Source organism: Calidris pugnax, unplaced genomic scaffold, assembly GCF_001431845.1.
Source record: "Calidris pugnax isolate Ruff unplaced genomic scaffold, ASM143184v1 scaffold58, whole genome shotgun sequence".
Classification (NCBI taxonomy): Eukaryota; Metazoa; Chordata; class Aves; order Charadriiformes; family Scolopacidae; genus Calidris; species Calidris pugnax.
In genome coordinates, this window is record NW_015090868.1 from 5630051 (window position 1) to 5653673 (window position 23623).

At 37.8% G+C, this 23623-nt stretch overlaps 1 protein-coding gene across 1 annotated transcript in view; it reads left to right on the plus strand.

The window, feature by feature from the left end:
* Positions 1 to 23623, plus strand: part of FAT1 (FAT atypical cadherin 1) — a 112132-nt gene that overhangs the window by 48942 nt on the left and 39567 nt on the right. The window contains exons 4-7 of the mRNA XM_014945563.1: positions 9667 to 9728; positions 13063 to 13392; positions 13927 to 14137; positions 18257 to 18396. Coding sequence (XP_014801049.1) covers positions 9667 to 9728; positions 13063 to 13392; positions 13927 to 14137; positions 18257 to 18396 — 743 coding nt within the window. The remainder of the gene's footprint in view (positions 1 to 9666; positions 9729 to 13062; positions 13393 to 13926; positions 14138 to 18256; positions 18397 to 23623) is intronic.

Here is a 23623-nt window from a genome sequence, read left to right on the forward strand (position 1 = left end):
TGGATTTTGTCCTACAGTCAGTTAGCTAGTTTCATATCCATTCTCTACAGATTAGTTAATTTAATATTATTCTTCACATTTTTATATTTTAAAATAATGGAATTCTGAGCTACATCCAAGTATGAAAGACTAGTGTTTTGTGCTGGTATTTTATGACCTGTATACATTTCGGTCCAGTGGGTGGTCTCATTTGTCTTCCTGTAGATGGGAGTCTTAGATGTGCTAAAATAACTGAGATCAAGCCCCTCCCTTTACAGTTTTTTTTTTTTCCAGGGTGTTTATAATCATAGAGACCAGATTTAAAACTAGTACTTCTGTTCAATTTTCTGGCATCCCTTACAGTTATTTGGAAACTCTTTTCCCAAGAGACTCTTCCTTATTATAATATGCTAAATACTAAGAAACTTTAACTAGACATTTAAATTTCTTATTTTGCTGTAATTATCACTGTAATTTATCAAAAAGTTTTAAACAGCTGTTCTCATACTTTAAAAAAAAATGTAAATTCTAGTAGTATAAAACTTTCTATTCCTCCCCCATAATACATTTTCCTGTTCATAGACTTTTATTAGCTGCCAAAAAGAGTTCAATAATTTATCCTGTTACTTACAGTCATTCAAAACCAATGCTGTCATTAGTTATACCCTGTGTAATTGCCACCAAAACACTGATTTGTGACTAAAAATGGATCTTGAGAGAAACCGTTGTGTTGCGTAAGAGTAATTGTGACATCAAGGCAATAGCCAACGTGGAAACCTGCCCTTGATATTCCTCTTTGAAATCATGTATTCTTAACTCACTGTAATAAGTTTTTAAATCTCTGTATTAACATTTAGCTTGTTTCTGTAGCGAGGTGTAATTGCAACGTATGCAGAATGTGACTTTATGGTTGTTATTTAACTGTAGCTATGAATCTGCTTGTTGATAAATACTTTCAATTGACTCAAAGCAAAAAGTTCAAAATTAAGTTTTGCATTTCAGAGACAATATTTACCAGCTGTAAATAACTTTACCAGTAGAGTAAATTCCAAAGACTGTGTATGTTCTTTCTTTGTGAATTTGTCAATCTTCCTTAATCCATGTGTGTTGCCACAGTTTTATGGGAGATTAATCATGAAATTGTAAAACTTCTGTGACAGAGGAAGTGGCCTCAAAACTAACCTCAGTCCTTTTATAACTGCTCTTAAATCCATCTCTCAACTGATCATGTTTTGTTTTGTTTTTTTTTAAACGTTTTAACAACTCAGCACTGGGTACAGTAAGCTGAAAAATACATTTCCTTTGTCTAGGGAAAAAAAACCCAAAAGCCAGGTTTGGAAGGGAGTGTGGAGTTTCTGTCTTTGTTCAAACACTATAAATGCAGTAAGATTATGTCAGGTTTGAAAAGATCTTTCAAGATCATGTGAGATTTTATGGTAATAATTCTGTACTTAATTATTGAAGATGGTATGTCTCAAAATGAGATAATAAAGGTGAGTGATGCAGATCAGGTTGCTTAAAGAGTTAATTAGTGAAGGCATTTGAGCTTTGAATTGGTGTGGCTTAAGTATACCAAATGGTGCTGAAGGCAGGAGTGTTTTTGCAAGGTAAGCAAAGAGATAACAAAAATTTATAGTGTTCTGTTGATAGTAAGATCGAAGTTCATTCTACAGGAAATTTATCATTACTGACTAGCTTCCTTTCAGTAATCATACTACATTCTACTGACTAGCTTCCTTTCAGTAATCATACTTGGGTTTGTTTTATTTTCTATTCAAAATCTTAGCTAATTTTTAATTAGTCATTAAGTACCTTTTTTAAATTATTATTTCATCTTATACTGCTTATGACTTGCAGTTCTGTTTTTTTTTTCTTTTTATGTATGAGGGGAACAAGCTGCCAGAAGAACATGATTGACAATGAAACTAGACACATCCTAAACATTATCAAGTACTCAGAATGCAGGATCTTAGATTTAGGGTTATTTTTTGAGTATAGCTATTTGGGGTGTGTGTGATTATTCATATATTTCTTTTCATCATTCCCCAAATAGTGTTACTAGTAAAAGAATTACTGCAGAAGCAGTTATACCACTGTCTTAGAAAATCCAGACTGAAAATAGTTCTTGGTGACTAATTCAGACTGAAAATAGTACGTGGTGACTAATTAGAGCGTACAAAACTCTATGGTTTACTTTGTAGGACACATTGAAGCAGTTTTCTATAACTGTGTGATCGCTAAACACAGGTTTTGCACTTCATTTTACATTAGTTGAAATTGAAGCTCTACAGTGTTTATTGCATTGGACGACAGTTTTTTATATAAAGTGTTTTTTTCCTCCTTGTACTATACGTTACTAATCTTTGGTGGGTTGCTTGTCTTTGCTCCCTGCTTGCAGGCTCTAAAATGATTAATGAGTGCTCTGAGCAGCAAATTCCAGGTCTTTGTATCTGGATGCTGTTAAAATAGTTCAGGGATGTGACTCAGCTTCAGATACGCACCTTGCATTTACGCTTTGTAGTTGTAGGATTGAATAGTTAAATTGCTTGGTTACTGATTAATGTGGTAACTGGTGGTATGAAATATCAGCCACAGGATTAAGTGACTTATGTTTTGACGCTACCTACAGTGTCTTGGCAACAAGTAACAAACTCATAAACACTGATATTACTGTACTTCAGTAAATGTTTAATGTGCTGACACAAGGGTGCCGCTATGGACTGGGCTACTTATCCCTTACTCTATGCAATCCTGACTTGGGTAGGACCAAGATCTCGATTATTACTTCACTTTTTATGGGGTAGGATTCAAAGTGCAAAACATTTTATTCAGCTGTGATACACGTGCCAGAAATTATTTTGTGAATGAAATCCAGAGCATGTACATCAGCATCTGAACCGGAAATAAGGAAGTACCTAAAGAAAAAAAAAAAAAAAGGTAAAAAAAACCCTAAGGTGCCTTTATAATGAGGGAATGTCCTGCTGGCCCTTGTCTGAACTGCTGCAGGTGGAAAATGAAGAGGGAAAGGCACCAAATCTGTGAAAGACTGCACTGGTTGAGTGTAGTTCTGCTCTACTTAACAGAAAAGGAAGACCAATTTCAGCACAGTGTACTCAGTGTACCCTTTTAATTTTTCTAAAGCCGTCTATTTATAGGGCGGTGTAACTCATTTTTGTTAAAAATACCCTGATAGGAAAGTTCATACATGAAGTGAAAAACTACTCCTTTAGCCCCAAAAGTGGATTTAAATGGCCTAAAAAAGTCTCCTAAGCCAGCAGGCTGTAAGCTGTGCTAGGCAGAAGAGATCTTTGGTCTACTGAAACAACCATATAGCAAAAAAAAGGTAAGAGTCAAGAAGCCAGAGAGAACAAGCAAACAACTAATGGATAGGGTACTCAGCTTAGACAGTGCAAGAGGCACGTGAGCTCTCAGTTTCTCTTGAAAAGTGGTATCATCTGTACAGTCTTTACTAAAAGAACAGAAATGATTGCTTTGAAATTTTTTACTTGAGCGGAAGAGGCATTTGCAACCATTTAATGAGATTGTAAGTGATATTGCTCATTTCTTTTGGGACTATAAGTTTACAATCATATTTTCAGCACTTGAAGATTCCTGGGGACAATTCTGTTGCTGGTTTTATTGAGCACTATGAAGGTGCTTAGGACAAGGAAAAATTTAGGATTGAAAAGCAAGTGAGATTGCTAAGGAGCTATCTGTAGGACTATGTAAATCAAAGCTGTTCAGCTCCTTTATGATGTGCTTTCTCCTGTATGAGAGTTGGTTAGGTCTATGATTTTATTTGGTTTTTAACTCAGCAGCCTGCCTTTATGCTGGTATATGACAATGGCACACTGTCTCACTTATAATTGTCACCTATACATGACTGGTAAAACATGGAGTTTATATTTTGTCAGCTGCAAAGTTGAAATCTGTTCTTAAAACCCTCTGCTGTTACTTTCCATTGACCTGTTTTTATTAACTTGTTTATTTACTTTGGTTGTTAAGCCTTTTCTTGGCTTAATAGAGGACATGATTTGACTACACTCTTACCAAAAACCGTGTCTGAAGATCTTTAGACAGGAAATATGGGCCTTTTCTGATGGTCACCAATAGTAAAGTAAGTTAGGCGTGAAATCAGTTGAAAGAAAGGAGATTGAAAAAAAACATAGTTGTCTTTCTGTGGCAGCGGTGAAACGGTCATGGATTATTGTGCTCATCATTCTGTCCATATTTCAGAAAGTGTCAAGATATTGGAAGCAGTTTAAAACAATGCCATAAGACATCTTCCTGACAGTGAGACATGATGCTCACTGCGTTGTCAGAAAAGTCTTAAGACATGACTTGATCACATGAGGAACTTCCATGAGGAGGAAACTGCTGATTCCAGTGGACTTTTACACAAAAGAGGGATATATTCCTCTGTCTAGAAGGGAAAGCTGTGTTGAATTGGATGTAATACACTATTTCTTAAATGAGGATGATTAGTAGGAAATCTAACCTTGAGGTGCAACAACATCTTTTATCATTTGAAGAGACATAATTAGCCTTCAACTTACAGAATGATGCTGTAATTCCCCCTGTGTTTTAGGGTTGTATTATGCAGTAGTCAAACTATATTATCATTACAGCCACATATGCATGTAAAATCTATACTTTCTTCAACTCTTACACTGATTTATATATTAAGACCTTGTAAAGAAAATCCCAAGGTAATTGTTTTTAGCATTCATTAGTAATTTGTCATTTTTGAGGTTGAAGTGGGGGAACAAGAGCTTAAATTACAATACATTATAAGTAAGCTTATCTAAAACTTTAAACTGATTGAATTGCACTAATGCAGTCCAGAAAAAACCATTTCTGCTGAATGGTTATGGTTTGCATTCAGCACAGAAGGCAAATATCTTGTCAACAAAATGTGCCCTCCCTTATCATATTGAATTCCAGTGTCTTGTATCTGTTGAAGTTTGTGATAAAAAATGTTGTAGCTGCTTTCTGTATTTCCTTAAACCTTCAGTGCCAATGCATTAAAGATCAGAGAAACTGTATTTCCTCTTGCAAAGACCACTTTTTCTGCTGCTGCTGCTTTCATCACTGAGATCATCCATGCTATAAAGGTAGATAAGAGCAGGGCATTAATATTAACATTCTTAACGTGGTACCCCCCTGGTGTTCTATGTGTTTTAGAAGAGATTGCTATTTCAGCATTGAATGGAAGCTGTTGTTGATGTGCTGATTTTCGGATACAGAGGCAAACGTGATGTAACTGTGCACTGAGATGAAAGCTTATATGGGATAAAATAAATCCCTGCTAATGTCAGCTCCCTTGTGCTATTTTCTCTTCCAAATGTAGCGGGTTTTATTTATTTTTATGTAATTGAATGCTGTAGCTGCATTTTTCTCTGTTTGTTTTAATGCTTGTTTAAAATAGAAATTTGAATACAGTTGTAACTATTTTGAATTTTCAACAGACCTCAAATAGACAGCAGGTATCCCCGGAATGTAAACTCAAAGGAGGAATGAAGGGAGAATAATACAGTTGTGTGTGTTACCTGGTGTGGGGTTTTTGTTTGGATATTGTTACGGATGTTTACAGATAGTTTCAGTTCATTATAGTACCTCTCCAGCTAGTGAGGCAGAACAGCTGTGGTTTATCCAAAGACTCCCTAAATTATTAAGCCACTATTATGAAAATATTTCTGATGAGGTGAGTTTTGAAACGTTACTGAATAGAAAAATTGCACCAATTCTCCAAAGATACCATTTGCTCATCATTAGCTTAGAAATGTTTGTTATAAACTTGTGTTTTCCCAAGGAAACTTGACCCGTAGTGTGCATTGATTCCCAGGTGGAATAATAGTGATGTGAATTACTGGAGCTCATTGTTCCTCTTGTGGGGGGAATGCTAGGAGGAGGCAGAAGGAAAATGGGAAAATATTAACTGCAAAACGATGCTCTGTGAGTCAGTTTTGCCTCAAAAATGAATGCTTTGTCACAGTGATCTGCTTCCCAACACATGCTCTCATTTCTCTCACTCAGCAGTGAAGAGATTCTCCCCACCCCATAATATGGATTTTGAAACTGCTTATGTTACAGGCTTCTTCAGAAATTGAAATCATCTTTTACTTGTCACTTCTGTGGGGATGTGGTGTATTCAGAGGTGTGGTTAGTCATTTATTTGTGTAAAGGGAGGGACGCAGCAAGGAGATCTCCAAACAGTTACAGAGAAGAGAAGGGAGCTCAATATAAAATGTTTGAGAACTTTTATTTTCAGTAGAAAGAGGAGAGTGGTGGCTCCTGTTGCAGGGACGTGACTTATATTAGGTCCAAATATTCTCCCCAACCATCTTAATGTGCAGTCACAAAAGCCACACTGCATAGAACGCTCGACCTTATTATCACAGCCTTAATTCAGAAAAGCTCTTCAAGAACTGATCAAATCTGTCAGTGCATTTAAGCATTTTATAATATACAAAAACATGGGAAAAAATGGAAAAACTTAGTCATTGCCATAATCCAACCTTTTACAGCCTTGAGCTGTACTGAAACACTTCAGTGAAGCTAAATTTTCCCTTAGGAAAGTAGCTAGCAGCAAAGAGTTAAATAAAAAGAATGTCATGCATGTGTATGTGATTCTAAATCCAGAAGTGTTACATTTCCTTTGTTGGCATTAGTTTCTGCTGAATATACAGGATATATATGGTGAAGACTAAACCCTTCTGTTATTGGTCTGAAGTGTTTTAACAGAAGCAGGGCATGCTTGGTTGAAAAGACTGGACGTTTTAAGAGATGAAAGCGCATATTTTGTTCTTACTGGATATTTTTCTGCTTACCCATTTGAGTTGTACTGAGTTGTATATTCGCTGACAGAAATTATGTCTGGAACTAGACTTTCTTTAACAAAACTGTAGTATGTGGAGTAGTGGTACATGATAGAATTCTGTCTGGAGCGCTTGCAGTAAAAGCGTATTTTTATTTTTTTTTCCCCAAAATAGCAGTTGGCATTTATTAGCAGTGGCTCCAGTCTTAACGAGTGTTGCTGGGGGAAAAGTGGGTAGGAAACTGTTGAAAGGTGCCATCTTTCTGCTCTCACGTGTTAGCAATTCTCTACTCGCTGCTGCTGTGAGAGATGGAATCTAATACTGTCAGAGGGTGTAGACAGAATATTGAATATTCAGAGAAATGCAAGCATAATGAGATATTTCTGCTGGTATTACTTCATTCTTCCTGTGCTTTTTGAGATCCTCCCTATCCTCAACTATTCAACCGCCAACTCCGTTAGCGGCTCTGCTGAAATTTACCCTTTTCCCTTGCAACTGTGGTGAGTCTCGGGGGGGATGAATGCTTCATGGGAGGCCTCCTGCTGGCTTTCTCCAGAGGTCCTCAATAGGCAGAGGTGTTTAGGAGAGCTTGTTTCCTGAAGTCACCTACAAGTCCCTTTGCTCGAGGGAAGCAGATGAGGCATCTGCTCTGCCGTTTGTTCCTTTCCAATTAACGGTTCTGCGCTGGTCCCCATAGAGCCTGTGAAAAGATGTGCCTTGACCAGCCTCTGCCAGGAAATTGGGAGAAAGCTTTGTTTTAGAATACGTGACAATAAATGTTTTCAGTTGTCATTGTTCTCAGCTCTGAAATCTCAATGGGAAAATATTAATTCAAGGAGGTTAATACACTGTTGTCGCGTGCTTTCTTTTTCCCCTCCCTTCCCTGCACCCTCCTCTCCCTAAAATTTAGAGTACTAATGCAACATTTTTCCCTTGTTTTTTTTTGTTTTTTATTCCTGCTTTCTTTGTAATTAAAGCCAATGACTTCATAATACCACGAAAATGTATCCTAAAAATTGTACAGATATATTCTATGTGTTGTAAAAGCATAAAAAGTTGGAGAAGATGATAGATCTTTGTCTAGAATACTGGGTGTATATAATGCATTTGTTACAGTGGCAAAACAAATTGCTAGAAAAACAAGGGCAGGTTTGACCGTAATTGAAACAGCCATTATTTGCATTTTTTGGAGAACAGTTGTTTGAATATTTGACAGCTGTAATATTGCCTTATATAGGTTTTGTTAATGTTACTTAGTGCAGGCTGTCTATTTTGTTTGGTATATGTAGACTATAACTCTATTTTGACTGGAGTATTGAGTAGCTGTGCACTGGTGGTATACAATTCTGTTTCTATTGGCCTTTCTCTTTAAGTGAAATCGAAATCTTTATTGCTTTTCTTACTTACACTCTATTTTTTTTTTTGTCAGCTGTGAGACAAAATTGAATGCTTTTTTGTTGTAGTAGATCAGCCTTGAAAACTTTATAAATGGATTTTAATTTTGCTTATAAAAGGCTTTATTAGTAAAAATCTTACACCATAGTTAGAAAAGGGACATGAAGAATACTGCCTGGGTTTTGCTCTCTGTTTTGTCCTTAATTGGGTAATTGCTTCCCCGTTTTTCAGTTTGACAATTAAGGATCGAGATGTCGGTGTTTTTCCGTCACTGTAAAAAGCTGGGACAGTTGCATAAAAGGTCTCATGACATTGCAGCATCTTCTGTGTCTGGCCTATGCTGGATTCCTGCTACAGAGAATATGGGATGCTTTGGCCAGCAGTGGCTTGAGCCGGGCGAATCCAATTCTTGGTGTTTGCTCCTTGAAAAGCCAAGTTGGGTCCAGCAGGATTTACTAGCACAGGCTCAGTGCCATGTGAACACAGGGATGGCATTTGTGGGGCCAATGGTGTCGCCGTTAATGGCATTAACAACGGGTTAATGGCATTTCTGCAGCAAAGAAACTTGAGTTATGCCTTGCATCTGCATCCATGGCACCACAGCAGCCCACTATGCAGCCACATAGCAACCCATAGCAAACCATTCAACTCTAATTGAGAGCTGACTGAGTTTACTTTTCAAGAAACTTAGCAGTTAAAATTTTGAACCTACTCTTAGGGGAGAACTAATTCAAATAAGATCCTTTTGTATTTAAATTTCACTGTCTTTTTGTCACCTCTTGCTCTTTGATTTTCTTCATTTAAAGAAAAACTCATCATGCCTTCCTAATCTTGTATCAAAGGTGTATCAAACTTTTGCAACGAAATTTAATATAATGCATCAAAAATTTGTCCTTGCTCTGTTGCCACAACGACTGTTTGTCTCCTTGTCATTGCCAAATCAAGCCAGCACATGCAAATTGCTCTGTTTTCCACCATTAATGCATCTCTTCAGGTCATTCTATATCTGTTGTTATTACTAAAAATACAAACAGATACAAACCTCCTGAAGAGGTTGGTACTTATTCAAATAATGCGTGTAAGCACCCTTTGAATCAGGTGTATGAACATCCTCTGAAAACAAGCCTTGCTTTGTAAGCACCCTTTGAATCGGGTGTATGAACATCCTCTGAAAACAAGCCTTCGTGTGAGAGAATTACATACATTCCTGTAAGAAGCATGACATGCATAGGTGTGTTGGAAAATTACACTGTGTGTGTCTGAAGGGCTACAACAGCTTAGCTTTCAGAGAGCAAAGAGTATTTTCACAGCCCTTAAGAACTGGAAACCCCTCACCCCTTCCCTTAATGAAAGCATAAATTCTGCAAATATAGAAGAGACCAGCGAAGAGGAAACTGAGATTGGGTATAGTGGTAATTACTGGTTTAACCTATTTTCTTGAAGGCTCTGATTAATTATTCTTTTATGTTTGCAGGTCTAATTACAACCACATCTAGAAAACTAGATCGAGAGCAGCAGGGAGAGCACATTCTGGAGGTAAATAATTTCTTTAGTTCTTTGAAAAACAATGTCTGTAAGTTCATTGTTCTTTCACAGAGAGTTAAGTTTACTATAGTCGATTCCTATATGAAGAATTTAGAGAACTGGATTTCAGAAATAATTTGCTTTTATGTTCATTATATTCCAATGCACAAAACTACCTATCTTATAAAAACAACATGTTGTGAATTTTTCTTAAGAAACGAGTTAATATACAGATTAAGGGCAATTTTTTGTTTTTATATCTGTTAACCAAGATTTTCTTTCAAACAGTATAAAGGCATGATTGTTAAAAAGGACTGTGCTTCCTTTTTTTTTTCCCTGTGTAATTATTGTAATAGCTATTTCAGCCTGCTTTTTGCTGAATATAGACCTCTGAAAAAGAAGCGTAGAATCTTTTTTTAAGCGCTTAGAACACAAACAGATTGTGAGTAGACCTTTTTTCTACACAACATATTTATCAGTCATATAAGTAGATGAGTCACAAAATATGCAGTATAGATTTGTAGTACAAAAGAATGAAATTTATGATATAATTCTTCAATTTAACTACATTTAATTGATTGCCTGGAATTTATGTAGTACCTATTTTCATTCTCCATCAAAAAACATGAAAGAAAAACATAGACAAACGTAAGTCTTCTGGCTTCCCAGTGTTACTGTGCAGGGTGAGAGTACTGTGCAGGGTGAGAGCACTGTGCTTCACCTGAAAGGAAGATCTAATTTTCACAGTGATAGTTACACGCTAAGATTTATCTGAGGCCTTTATTGTTCCTCTCCTCTTGCATGATAGTTAAAGGACTGCAGTGTGAGTTGGCAAAACTAACATTAAAGCTAGAGAAGCAAGCCTGGACTTACTCAAAACCTGTGAAATCTGTAGAAATGTTTTCTAATAGGAATGCAAGGACTGTATGGACTTGGAGATGAATGGTATTCCTTGATAGCACATGCTATCACACACATGCAGAACTCCAGGGAACATACAGTCTTCCCAGTCCTTTTCTATCCATTTGGTGCATTGCAAGCTGGATTAATGCAGCTGTTGGACCAAATTTTTATCATTATTTTCATTTCTATGTCAGCTTTGGAAATGACTCTTTGCACGTGAGTAGCAATAGGGTGGAATTTCCTCTGCAGTGTGTTTCCAGTAGTACTAATAGCAAAGTTAATTAATTGGCAAATCAGGTTTAGTACTAGACATGTTATTCCTGTGAAGTCAGTATATTATTCTCTTTTAAATTACCTCCTTAAATCTACTCATGTCAGTTTCCCAAAGCACTTCATGTCAGTTATATCTCATTTCTGGGCCCCTGCTATGCATATTGATTGTAAAATTGGTATCTCATATGATTTTCAGTCCCATGCATATTGTGCTAGCTTTTCTATTAGATCTATACAGTAAATAAAATGAGCTGTGGGTCATCCTCTGACCCTGAAGCCACAGTATGGCTTTGAATGTATATAGTTTATTCCTGGCACAGGGTGGCCACGTCCAAGTTGCCTCTTGAGAATGGTGCCTTTTTTAAGGTTACAGTATCACACAATGGGTCATAAACCCTCCTGGTTTCAGCAATCTCTATAAAGAGACCAGATTAAGTTTATTGCTCTTTAGTTTGGAATATTGGCTGTTGCCTACTGGTATAATTCTTCGTTCTTCCTTCATTTTGAGTTCCAGCTGGCTGTTAGGGTTTTATTTAAAGGTCTGCAAAGTATCCAATGAAAGAACTCTTAACTACAGAGCGAGTATGACAGACAGCACTGCCCAAAGTAGCAGTTTTCCCATTTGTTAGTTTTAGGTTGACACCTTTGAAAATAGGTTGGAAAGAAACCCAGAAATGCACAGAATGGTGAGCAATGTTATGAGCCAAGTGCTGAGCATCTGGCTAATTAATTGAGCATTGAAATGTTGACCAGATGGGTTGGTGGGTTTATTCCATGTTTGCTATTAAATTTGATCCTTGATTGCACTCCTGCTTACATAATAGTAATTAATATGCCCCATTCTTTTATTCCCAACTTGTAACTATTTTCTGAGTGCCAACTGGCACTTCTTAAATGCAGTTCTTTTAGGTTAGCTTCGTATTATTCTCTCCTATCTTAAAATTCTGTTTGTTATGTCAGTAATGCCTTCAAAACTGATGTGGCATTCAAATCCAACTAGATTTTCCTCAGATTTGCCATTTTCTTTTCCTGCTTGGCTCAGGGAAATGCTAATTTTATGTTAACAGAAAGTTATTTCATACCCCTTGGAATTTCCTTGTTCAGGATGTATTTTGGGGTTGGGTTTTTTTTGCGAACTGATAGATCCGGGGTGGTGTTCCATTGCAAGTACTAAAGGGAACAGATATTCATATATGTGGAAGTCCTACCATCTGTTAGAGATGAACAGGAATATTTGCATTTCATGTGTTTGTTGTCATTAATCACTTTACTCACACTTTTTCATTGCCTTCATGCTTGCAAGTAATACCATTTTTTGTTTGTATTACCTTTTTCTTTCTAAAATAGATGAGAAAGGGCAAAAAACCAAGAATATCGTGTCCTCATTCACGTCAATGTAAATTCTTTTGTTCATCAGGGATTCAATTCCATTCTTCTATTAAGATTCATTTCATTATTTTGTATCCATATTATCCTTGAAATCTTATGTTTTTCCATAGTCAAATTTCCCAGGGCACCCGTCCAGTGAAAGATTTGCCACCCACATTTTTGAAGAAAAACACTTGCTCTCCCCAGATTGGGGCGGACTTGTTGGAACTGCAATATCCTCTATCAGTGGCGTATAGGGTTTTTTGTTTGGGTTAAGTGGGGTTTGTTTTAACACCCTCCACAGCACTGATGGTAGAATCATAGAATCATTTAGGCTGGGAAAGACTTTAAAGATCTTTGAGTCCAACCATGTGTCTTCCCTATCAGGTTTTCCCACTAGTACTGCAGTGACTGACCTTTATGTGAAGCTTCCTCCCAGCAAAGACTTGCATCTTCCTCACAAACCCAAAACTGAAATGTAACTGCAGTGTGTAACAAGTTTTCCATAGGATAAGTTAGAAAAATTAGGTGATTGGGGCTTTGGGAGCCGGGGGGGGTGCTGGTTTGCTTTTTTTTTGCAAATGAAACATCAAAATGTTAATAGTGGCAGAATAAGCTTTTGTAGGTGCCTTTTGTAAATATTCATCAAATAGCTTTACACAGTGGTCTTTAAGTAACTGAAGTTAGGGAATTACTTTACATTTTTCTTAGGCAGCTGTAGGAAAATCTGATTTAAAACGAGCATTGTGGGAAAGACCGTGTTTGAATTGAGCTTTAACCATGTCCCTGTTAATAAAACCAGGTAACGGTGACAGACAACGGCATTCCTCCAAAATCAACAATTGCCCGGGTGATCGTGAAGGTCTTAGATGAGAATGACAATAAACCTCAGTTCTTGCAAAAGTTCTACAAAATCCGTCTCCCGGAGCGCGGAAAACCAGAACGAGAGAGAGCTGCCAGGAGAGAGCCCATCTATCGAGTCATCGCTGCGGATAAAGACGAAGGCCCCAATGCAGAGATCTCCTACAGCATCGAAGATGGTGATGAACACGGCAAATTCTTCATCGAACCGAAAACTGGAGTGGTTTCATCAAAGAAATTTTCTGCAGCGAGGGACTATGATATCCTTTCAGTAAGCCAAAATCTTGTATATCGCAAATACACGAAGTGTTCTTTTATCTGTATTCGCATCCCTTCTTATTCAGTGTTTGGCAGATGAGTGACTGCCATATCTAAAGGAAGAAAGCTTCAACAAATCCAGAAGTATCATTTTGTGGATTTGTTTGTTTTCTTTTCTTTTCTTTTAAAGGATGATTTCAGATGTTTGTATTGAGAAAGCAAATCAAGAAACTGCTGTTCTTTTCCAAAACTTGACAGATAAAGAACACGATGAGGGAACATAAACAATCAGTTTGACTCTCTTTTAGGAAGAAAGCAAAATAAAAGTGAATTTATGGTAACGGTTTGTGCTGCTATCAGGTGCTGCATACTTTTTCTCCATTTGCTGTCTAGATAATGAAGGGCAAGTGGCACTCTGAGAGACACTTAACCTTTTTGGATATCTCTCAGCCAAGCAAACATGCTTGGAGCTTATTACTACTTTTCTATTTACGTGACATAATGATTTATGTGATCCTGGAGCCTAAAAGATGTGTCTGTTTCACAGATTAAAGCTGTAGATAATGGTCGTCCACAAAAATCATCAACCACACGGCTTCACATCGAATGGATTCCAAAGCCCGTCCCACCTGCGGAGCCCATTTATTTTGAGGAAGCCTTTTTTTCTTTTACGGTGATGGAAAGCGACCCGGTTGCTCACATGATTGGTGTAATAGCTGTTGAACCTCTTGGAACACCACTTTGGTTTGACATAACGGGTAAGGATGCCTTAAGGGCTTTTATTATTAGAAACAAGCACACAGAGTCTGAGATACTAGAGGGCTCATTGCAGCTTGGTTTCTTAATCGCTCTTCTAAACGATGCAATGTTTTGGCATTCTTTAGCTGTGGATACCTATTTTTCTTTTCCCTTATTTCATTATAAATCAAAATGACTTTTCAATTTTTATCAATGCCTCTATATATCAAGGATTAAAATTGCATTGCAAAAATATCTGCTGTGCTGCAGTTTCAGGAAATGAGTTATGAATATTGTGTCAGTAAAATTAAAACGAATCAAATCAATCTCATAGACTGTAGGCTAGGGAAAGAAATAAAATGCTAGATTTCTGCAAATCGGGACAGTACACCCAAAGAGAGATTATACTGTTCACATTGATTTCTTGTCCTCTGGGCTGCTTCTCAGTTTGCTGTCCCTTGATTCAGTACTAAAATGAAAGCTTGCGATGTTCCTAACCCCAGCAAACTTCTTCCTCTACATATTCTCACTACTATATCATACCTGAGCCTCTGCTATGGAAAGGGGAATTCTCATCAGTGATATGACTGTACATTGATGCTGCGGTGACAAAATGAATAGTACTTTTCAATTTTAAACTTACTCGCTAGACCTGCTCACTGTACAGCTGATGCTAAAACAAGTTCTGTCCTGTGTTGCGTGCTTCAGAATCAAGGCGAATAGTTCAGCCTTGTTTCAGGAGAGGTATCTTGACAGCCCCATCAGATTGGGATTTCTCCACCACACTCACAAGAGAGAGAAGGATCCTTTTCACTTTGGTGACTGCTGAAAATTTTAGCCATGAATGTGGCATTAAATTGTTGGGGAGAGCATGATTTGAAATATTTCTTAAAAGTTTAATTATTTTTAAGGTCTGTTTTGATGGTATGCATTTCCTAAGGGATTCTGAGAAGAGCAACAGTTAAAAACAAAGTTTGTAAAACTGATACATGTAGCAGGAATATATAAATGATAAATACTTGAGGCTATTCTCAGAAAACCTTCAAGCACATGAGACCCCGAACTGCATGCTTCATGTGTGAACAAACTGTTATGATATTGATAATAATTTTTAATGTATTAAATATTTACATACATTTTAGTTTAATGGTTCTTTATAATGTATTCTGGAAAAAAAAAATTAGTTCCTGTCTGACTAGATCATAGCTAAGTAAAAAATGTTTGCATTTGGACAAATCAAGGGGTTAGAGATCTGTGCAACTGCATAGAGGGAGTAGAGTTCAAGATGCCTCCTTGCATTCTCACAGAGGCAAATCTCTCTGCATTAGGGGTATTTTGCAACTGAGGCTGCTTTTTTACTGCTCTCCCAAACTTACACACACATAGAAGTGGGAGTAGAAAAGCAGAAAATATAAAAATAATTTAAGTAAGCAGGAGAGAGGAGAAGGTTCCACGTGCTCCAATTCAAACAAGGTCATCCAGTCAACAACAAACAGGAACATCTATAGACAAAAAGTGTCCATTAGAGGAAAGGTTAAGAAAGGGATATTGTCAGAAAAAGGTGAGTTGTTCATGGAGATAAAAGTGAGTAGATAGAATAGGCCTCAGAGGTCTTGAGAGTTTCTATAGAGTACAGCAATGGCGTTTTCTGGGGGTCTTTAATTAGCAAAATCTGTTAAGTAGATTGGGGATGTTCTTTCTTACTGTCTTTTTTAGTTTGCTTCAACTGCTCTGCACTCTGAAAAGTGTGTACATCTGAATAGAATTCTGATGATAGTATTATTTTAATTTGCTTCATGTAAGCATGCAGCACGGTTTGGTTAGTTACACATTTTTTATTGTATGCTTAAAGCAAAAAATAGATGATTTTCCTGCTATTTGTAGAAAGACATGGACAGAAAACTCTAAGGGGAAAGAACAGAACTTGTCCATACACTGTAAAATAAACCATTTTATTTTGACTGTTTTCTTAGTAAGAATTATTTGGAAAGTTTGATATGTGATCATGTTGTGAAGTTATCTGCTACTCTTACAGGTGGTCATTTTACTGCCCTCTTTTACTGTTTCTAATAGCATGAATTAATTTGATTGACAGCTTTCCTTTGTGTTCTGTGCTTGCTTTCCATGCTTTCTTTCTTTTTGGCTGAGCCAGGAGACAAGCTTGCTAGTGAAGTATTTTACATCTTTCAGATGGCTTGTGACCTGAACTGTACAGCAGAAGGTATCTGCTGAGATCACATAATTTATTACCAGATTATGAGATCTGAAATGAAAGCGTACATTTATAAAATATTTATTTTATTAACCCTTCGGAAATCAAAGTGCTCACAGTTGCATTTGTGAAAGGTTCGTTTTTGTTTTGTTTTGTCATCATTACATTTATACAGCATCAATTCAGAGCATCCAGTTTTGGCTTTGGCCAAAACTGTTGCTGTTACACTTTCAGTGTACCAGATGCAGAAGTTTGGGTTGAGTTCTGCTTCAGCGGATTCCCAGGTATCACCACTACTATAAAAATTAGGCAAGGCCTTTGTGATTTCCTTGATAAAGAAGAAAAAAAAAAGTTGGTTACAGAGTTTGTCCCTGTATCTTCCCTTAAAATGGAGATGTCTTTACTGAGACATTAAATTCTCCTCTCCTAGCCATCTGAGAAAATGGTTAGAGACTCACTTTCTCAAGCTGACATCTTGCACAAAGCCCATTAAAAAAATGTCATGTACACTTGTTAAAAAAAAAATTAAAGAGGCTTTCATGCTGTCTGGTTTCTATCCGTTCATGTGATTCAGGTGCTGCTGCTGGGCCAGTAAGAGGAGTTGCCTTTCAGTGAAACTAGAAAAAATTACATTATCTTTGTCATTATCAAATATCTTAAATCCAGTGAAGCAGAATCCAGCCCATTTTTCCTAAACTGATATGTCTGTCATGCAATGGAACCTTCTGATGATGAAATTCTTTCCACATGTGAATGGGGACCCATTTCAGTATTTACTGTTCTTTCTTGGATTAAGTATAAATTTGCAACCTTTGTAGCTTCACCCTCTCACTTGTGGCCTTGGCTTTTGCTAAAAGGCATTCAGTGATTTACAAATCGCAGCATGTAAAAACTCATTAAAAACAAACCAAACCCACTCACGAGGTCTGAATGCTATCCTTGTAAAATATAATTAGAGAAACACATGCACATAATTAGGAGAAATTGTTTTGCCATATCTAGCACTGGCTTGACCAAAATAAAAATTGATTTGTCCATTTTGGGCAGATTATTGAGAGGTCTAAAGCAATTGTAGTTAAATGGCAGTATTTATCATTGCTAACAATATTTGGACTTAATGGACGTTTTATTCTCATGACAGTCTGCTCGGGGTGGCATGATGATGATCAATTAACTGTTTAAACGACTAAGTGTAGCTATTGATCTACACGGTTATTTAACTATATTTCAAAGGGTAATTTGAAAGTTTCACAGGGGAAGTTAAGAGAATTTGCTTCAGAAAAGGAGCTTGGCCATATTTAAACACTGGGCATTTAGATATTTAGCACCTATCTGAGTCCTGCTCATCTCAGCAGGAATTAGATAGTGAGTTCTTTAGATACACAGCGTTGAGGTGAGGATCCTTTGGAGGTACCATAGCTTTTTCAACCTTACCTGTAGTCATATATGAGTATAGTAATTTATACTCTGATCCAAAGGGCATAAATTTGACAGTATTTCTGATTTGGGATTTTCATGCATTTTGATCAAAATTTGTTTTTTCACTAATTAGCCTGACTGTCTGCACAGAAATGAACTATCACATTTCACCTAGTAATTCTCAGTTTCCTGTTATTTGGAATCTTTAAATTCTGCTTTAAAAAAAAAAAAGTAGAAAATCTTGCTCAGAATCTACCTGCTAACTTTCCATGAGCCAGACAAATCAGCTTTGTCCAAAAGTAATCAGTTTTAACTATCTGTAAGTAGCAGCATATCATATTACCAGAAAAAACCCCGAAGGGTTTAAAATAAGTGTATATATATAAGTATATGTGTGTACAGTTCCACCTTCATTAAGCATCTGAAGACAGAACATGACCATACATGAAAATAATGCAACAATGCTGTTGTTTTATGAACTTCTTCCTCTCCCAATTTCCTGAACAAGGTGGCAACTATGACAGTCGGTTTGATGTGGACAAGGGCACTGGAACTATCATTGTCGCTAGACCTCTTGATGCAGAACAGAAATCAAATTACAACTTGACGGTAGAGGCAACAGATGGAACCAGATCTATCAGCACTCAGGTAATGGGCTTCCTAATGAAGCACTTATAGAAGACGGAATTTGTGGCTGGGGGCTGGAGAGGGTGTTGCATTTTCTCCTTACCATTTTTTTTTTCATCCTGTACGATGAATATGGTTTGTATAAATTAGGGACCCCATCTAAAATAGAAGTGGATTCTGATATTCGTAGAGCCACGTTCTTTGGTGGTCCAGGTGGAAGGTTGTGTGTTACTGTGCTATAGCCTGAGTCAACCGCTTTTAAGTTATATCGTGTTCCTACATTAGCTGAGTAAATGAAAACAGAAACTAAGCCCTTCTCTGCGTGATTTACTTACAAGAAAAGGATTAATACTTCTTATGTGAATTACCCCTCTTTATTCAACTCCCCCAAAATCACCAAATAATATGATTACTTAGCTTGAAATTGAAATGATCACCATTGTGAGGTTGTTTGGGTTCCCCCCCCCACCCCAAGCTCTGTGGATGATAAATTGTACAAGGTCCAATTACCATTTTATGAAACCGAGCCGCTCGTCCTGCAGGGTGTGCAGAAACAAGGTTTAGATGGTAACATTGCTGTGTGTCTTCCTGAGTGCTTTGTTTTGGCTTCAGTGGGGGTAGAGATTGTCAAAAAATCTTCAAAAAGCAGCAATCTTAGACAAAACAATTTTTTTCAGATAACCTCTTTACTAAGGCTGCGTGGTGCTGGCAATTCCTTGCAGTTGAACTAGTAAGTTCAGTTTCAGGCAGAAGCCTTTCTTGACAGTGCTGAAATAACTCCTAGTATAGTAGGTTTTCACTGAATTTCACTGAATTTCTAGAGTTGGAAGGGACCATAGAGATCATCTAGTCCAACTCCCCTGCTGAAGCAGGATTGCCCAGAGCTAGAGCATGTTACTCAGGACTGCATCCAGGCGGGTTTTGAAAATCTCCAAAGAAGGGGACTCCACAACCTCCCTGGGCAGCCTGTTCCAGGGTTCCGTCACCCTCCTGGTTTTGCCATCTATTTTATTCCCCTAGTCCAGAACCTGAATATATTTGGAAGTAAGGTTTAGCTGAAGTTGGTGTGAATGAAGGCACAAGCATAGAGGAGCTCTTCTTTTCTTCCAAATAGACAGGAAAGGATTTATTTATCAATTTAAGACTGTTGGACTGGGGTAGTGATGTGTCTTTATTGCCTACCCCATCACTGACCTATTGCTCAGGAGCTCAAAGTTGAGGTTGCTGCTGACTTTTCTGTATATAGAAATCTGTTATGAACACAATTTCTTGTTCTTCAGCTTCTGTGCAGTATGTATGTTTCTGTGTCATCTTTTCTAATCTCTTTTATCTTGTCTTCCTCCTTTTGGCTAGAGGGAAGGACATCTCTTGTCAATGTTTAGGATTTAAAACAGGATCTTTATTGACCTGACTGCATGTCTGGAGGCTTGATAGGTCACATAGAATAAATCCAATAGTAGAAGACTGCAAGGTTAGCAGTTTCCTTTTCCTTTAATGGTGATAATTGTGAGTGATATTCTAGACCACGAATCTCCAGACACAACAGCATGTGCCCCAGTCAGAACTCGCTGCTGTCACAGCCGTGGGGCCATTGCTGCTGGTGCTGATAATCACCATAAAAGGTTCGGAGAATCCTGCTGAAAATATAGTGCCTAGTTGTAGTGAAAGTATTGAAAAAAAAAAAAGTAGAAAATCTTGCTCAGAATCTACCTGCTAACTTTCCATGAGCCAGACAAATCAGCTTTGTCCAAAAGTAATCAGTTTTAACTATCTGTAAGTAGCAGCATATCATATTACCAGAAAAAACCCCGAAGGGTTTAAAATAAGTGTATATATATAAGTATATGTGTGTACAGTTCCACCTTCATTAAGCATCTGAAGACAGAACATGACCATACATGAAAATAATGCAACAATGCTGTTGTTTTATGAACTTCTTCCTCTCCCAATTTCCTGAACAAGGTGGCAACTATGACAGTCGGTTTGATGTGGACAAGGGCACTGGAACTATCATTGTCGCTAGACCTCTTGATGCAGAACAGAAATCAAATTACAACTTGACGGTAGAGGCAACAGATGGAACCAGATCTATCAGCACTCAGGTAATGGGCTTCCTAATGAAGCACTTATAGAAGACGGAATTTGTGGCTGGGGGCTGGAGAGGGTGTTGCATTTTCTCCTTACCATTTTTTTTTTCATCCTGTACGATGAATATGGTTTGTATAAATTAGGGACCCCATCTAAAATAGAAGTGGATTCTGATATTCATAGAGCCACGTTCTTTGGTGGTCCAGGTGGAAGGTTGTGTGTTACTGTGCTATAGCCTGAGTCAACCGCTTTTAAGTTATATCGTGTTCCTACATTAGCTGAGTAAATGAAAACAGAAACTAAGCCCTTCTCTGCATGATTTACTTACAAGAAAAGGATTAATACTTCTTATGTGAATTACCCCTCTTTATTCAACTCCCCCAAAATCACCAAATAATATGATTACTTAGCTTGAAATTGAAATGATCACCATTGTGAGGTTGTTTGGGTTCCCACCCCAAGCTCTGTGGATGATAAATTGTACAAGGTCCAATTACCATTTTATGAAACCGAGCTGCTCGTTCTGCGTGGTGTGCAGAAACAAGGTTTAGATGGTAACATTGCTGTGTGTCTTCCTGAGTGCTTTGTTTTGGCTTCAGTGGGGGTAGAGATTGTCAAAAAATCTTCAAAAAGCAGCAATCTTAGACAAAACAATTTTTTTCAGATAACCTCTTTACTAAGGCTGCGTGGTGCTGGCAATTCCTTGCAGTTGAACTAGTAAGTTCAGTTTCAGGCAGAAGCCTTTCTTGACAGTGCTGATTTTTTTCAGATAACCTCTTTACTGCATGGTGCTGGCAATTCCTTGCAGTTGAACTAGTAAGTTCAGTTTCAGGCAGAAGCCTTTCTTGACAGTGCTGAAATAACTCCTAGTATAGTAGGTTATCCCTCCTGGTTTTGCCATCTATTTTATTCCCCTAGTCCAGAACCTGAATATATTTGGAAGTAAGGTTTAGCTGAAGTTGGTGTGAATGAAGGCACAAGCATAGAGGAGCTCTTCTTTTCTTCCAAATAGACAGGAAAGGATTTATTTATCAATTTAAGACTGTTGGACTGGGGTAGTGATGTGTCTTTATTGCCTACCCCATCACTGACCTATTGCTCAGGAGCTCAAAGTTGAGGTTGCTGCTGACTTTTCTGTATATAGAAATCTGTTATGAACACAATTTCTTGTTCTTCAGCTTCTGTGCAGTATGTATGTTTCTGTGTCATCTTTTCTAATCTCTTTTATCTTGTCTTCCTCCTTTTGGCTAGAGGGAAGGACATCTCTTGTCAATGTTTAGGATTTAAAACAGGATCTTTATTGACCTGACTGCATGTCTGGAGGCTTGATAGGTCACATAGAATAAATCCAATAGTAGAAGACTGCAAGGTTAGCAGTTTCCTTTTCCTTTAATGGTGATAATTGTGAGTGATATTCTAGACCACGAATCTCCAGACACAACAGCATGTGCCCCAGTCAGAACTCGCTGCTGTCACAGCCGTGGGGCCATTGCTGCTGGTGCTGATAATCACCATAAAAGGTTCGGAGAATCCTGCTGAAAATATAGTGCCTAGTTGTAGTGAAAGTATTGAGCAGTTTCATTTCTGCCAATTAAAGAACACTGGATAGAAGGCATGAATTTAGTTTGAAAAAAATCAGAAGAAACCCACATCCAACTAAAAGAATTCCTTTTGCCAGGAAAGTCAGAAAGAACAGCAAGAGGCTTTCCACACACCCTTCCCCTCCCTCCCAAGAATGCAGTCAAAAATGCCACCATGCAGAGCGTGTTGGGGTAGCCTGGGGACTAGTAAAGGCTGAATTTGTGGTCTTGATGACTGCAGATATTCTATCCAGTGCTGCTGCTTCTATAGCTGAATTTGTGCAGGCCTCCTGAGCTGTCACAGTTGAACCATAATCTGCTTTGTCTTCTGGAACAACCAAGAATTGGAAGGTCACAAAGATGCTTTAACCCTCGCTCCTTCTCTTCCTCTGGGTACGAGATTCATTTAGTTCTTCCTGAAAGTGCACAGTGAAGCTTTTGTCCAATTTCTTTAAACGAATTTGTTATTTTAGCATTTTGTGAAGCTGAGTGAACATTATAAACATTTACCACAGCGGTCTTCTGGAGAAGAATAGGAGTAGTAGTCTCAAATTTATCGTCTCTTATTTCTGTGATTGCTTTTTTTGTATGATTTTCTTTTGTGTCTTTCCTCTGGCAGCCGGAGTTGGCAGGAGCAGGGGTTGTGGTTTCTGTTACGAACGAGCACAAAGGCTTCCTTTGCATTGTCTTCCCTTTTCCCCTGCTCCTGGGATAAGCACCAGTTACTGGTTTTGAGTCTCATGTTACTGGGGTGTACGGATGGAGGAGCACGGATTAGTTCAAACTCTGCAACTCTTGGGGCATGAAACAGACTCCTGATTTTTAACTGATTCTCTTATCTCCCCCATAACTCCTGGGCCCACCCAAATGGACTGATCTGTTAAGATAAGCCCTCAGGACTCTCGTTAAGAAGATGCATTTGAGATGAGGCAGGGGAATTAAGAGCGTTGATACGAAATCAAAGTTGAAGGTGTGATTTATGGCTGCCAGTGTGTACATTCCACTGCTGAAATAATGATTAAAGTCTGAGCGTTGATGTTGTGTTGGATTTTTCCAAGAGCTGATAAACAGTTAAAATAGAGTGACAGGCAAAAAAAAATAAATATATCTGATTACTGAGTGCATACATTAGGAACAACAATACGCCATACACAGCTTTTAGCTTACAAAGTAATTGCTGTAAACATTGGAAATACAGTAAACAATTTAGCAGACCTTGTTTAACAGCAGATTAAGTAATTTTATGTTCAATTTGAAAAAGGAAATGACATTTTCAAGACGCTTGTGAAGGGGGGACAAAAAACTAAAATCTTATTGTGTAAAAGCAGCGTATTGAATCTGAGTTGAAACTAGAAGGCATTTGCTGGCCTGGGGCCATTAACATCTGTAGAGCATTTGACTCTTTCAGGACTCCAGTTAAATAGCTTTTTTGAAAAATACAGCAGCAGTAGGCGTGGAGGCTATTAGAATTTTGCATGCATCTAAATGCCAAATGCATGATGCAAAACAAGGACAAACAAATTCCCGGCCTACAGTAGCGGTGTTTGACAGATGATGTTAGAGATGACTTGTGTCACACT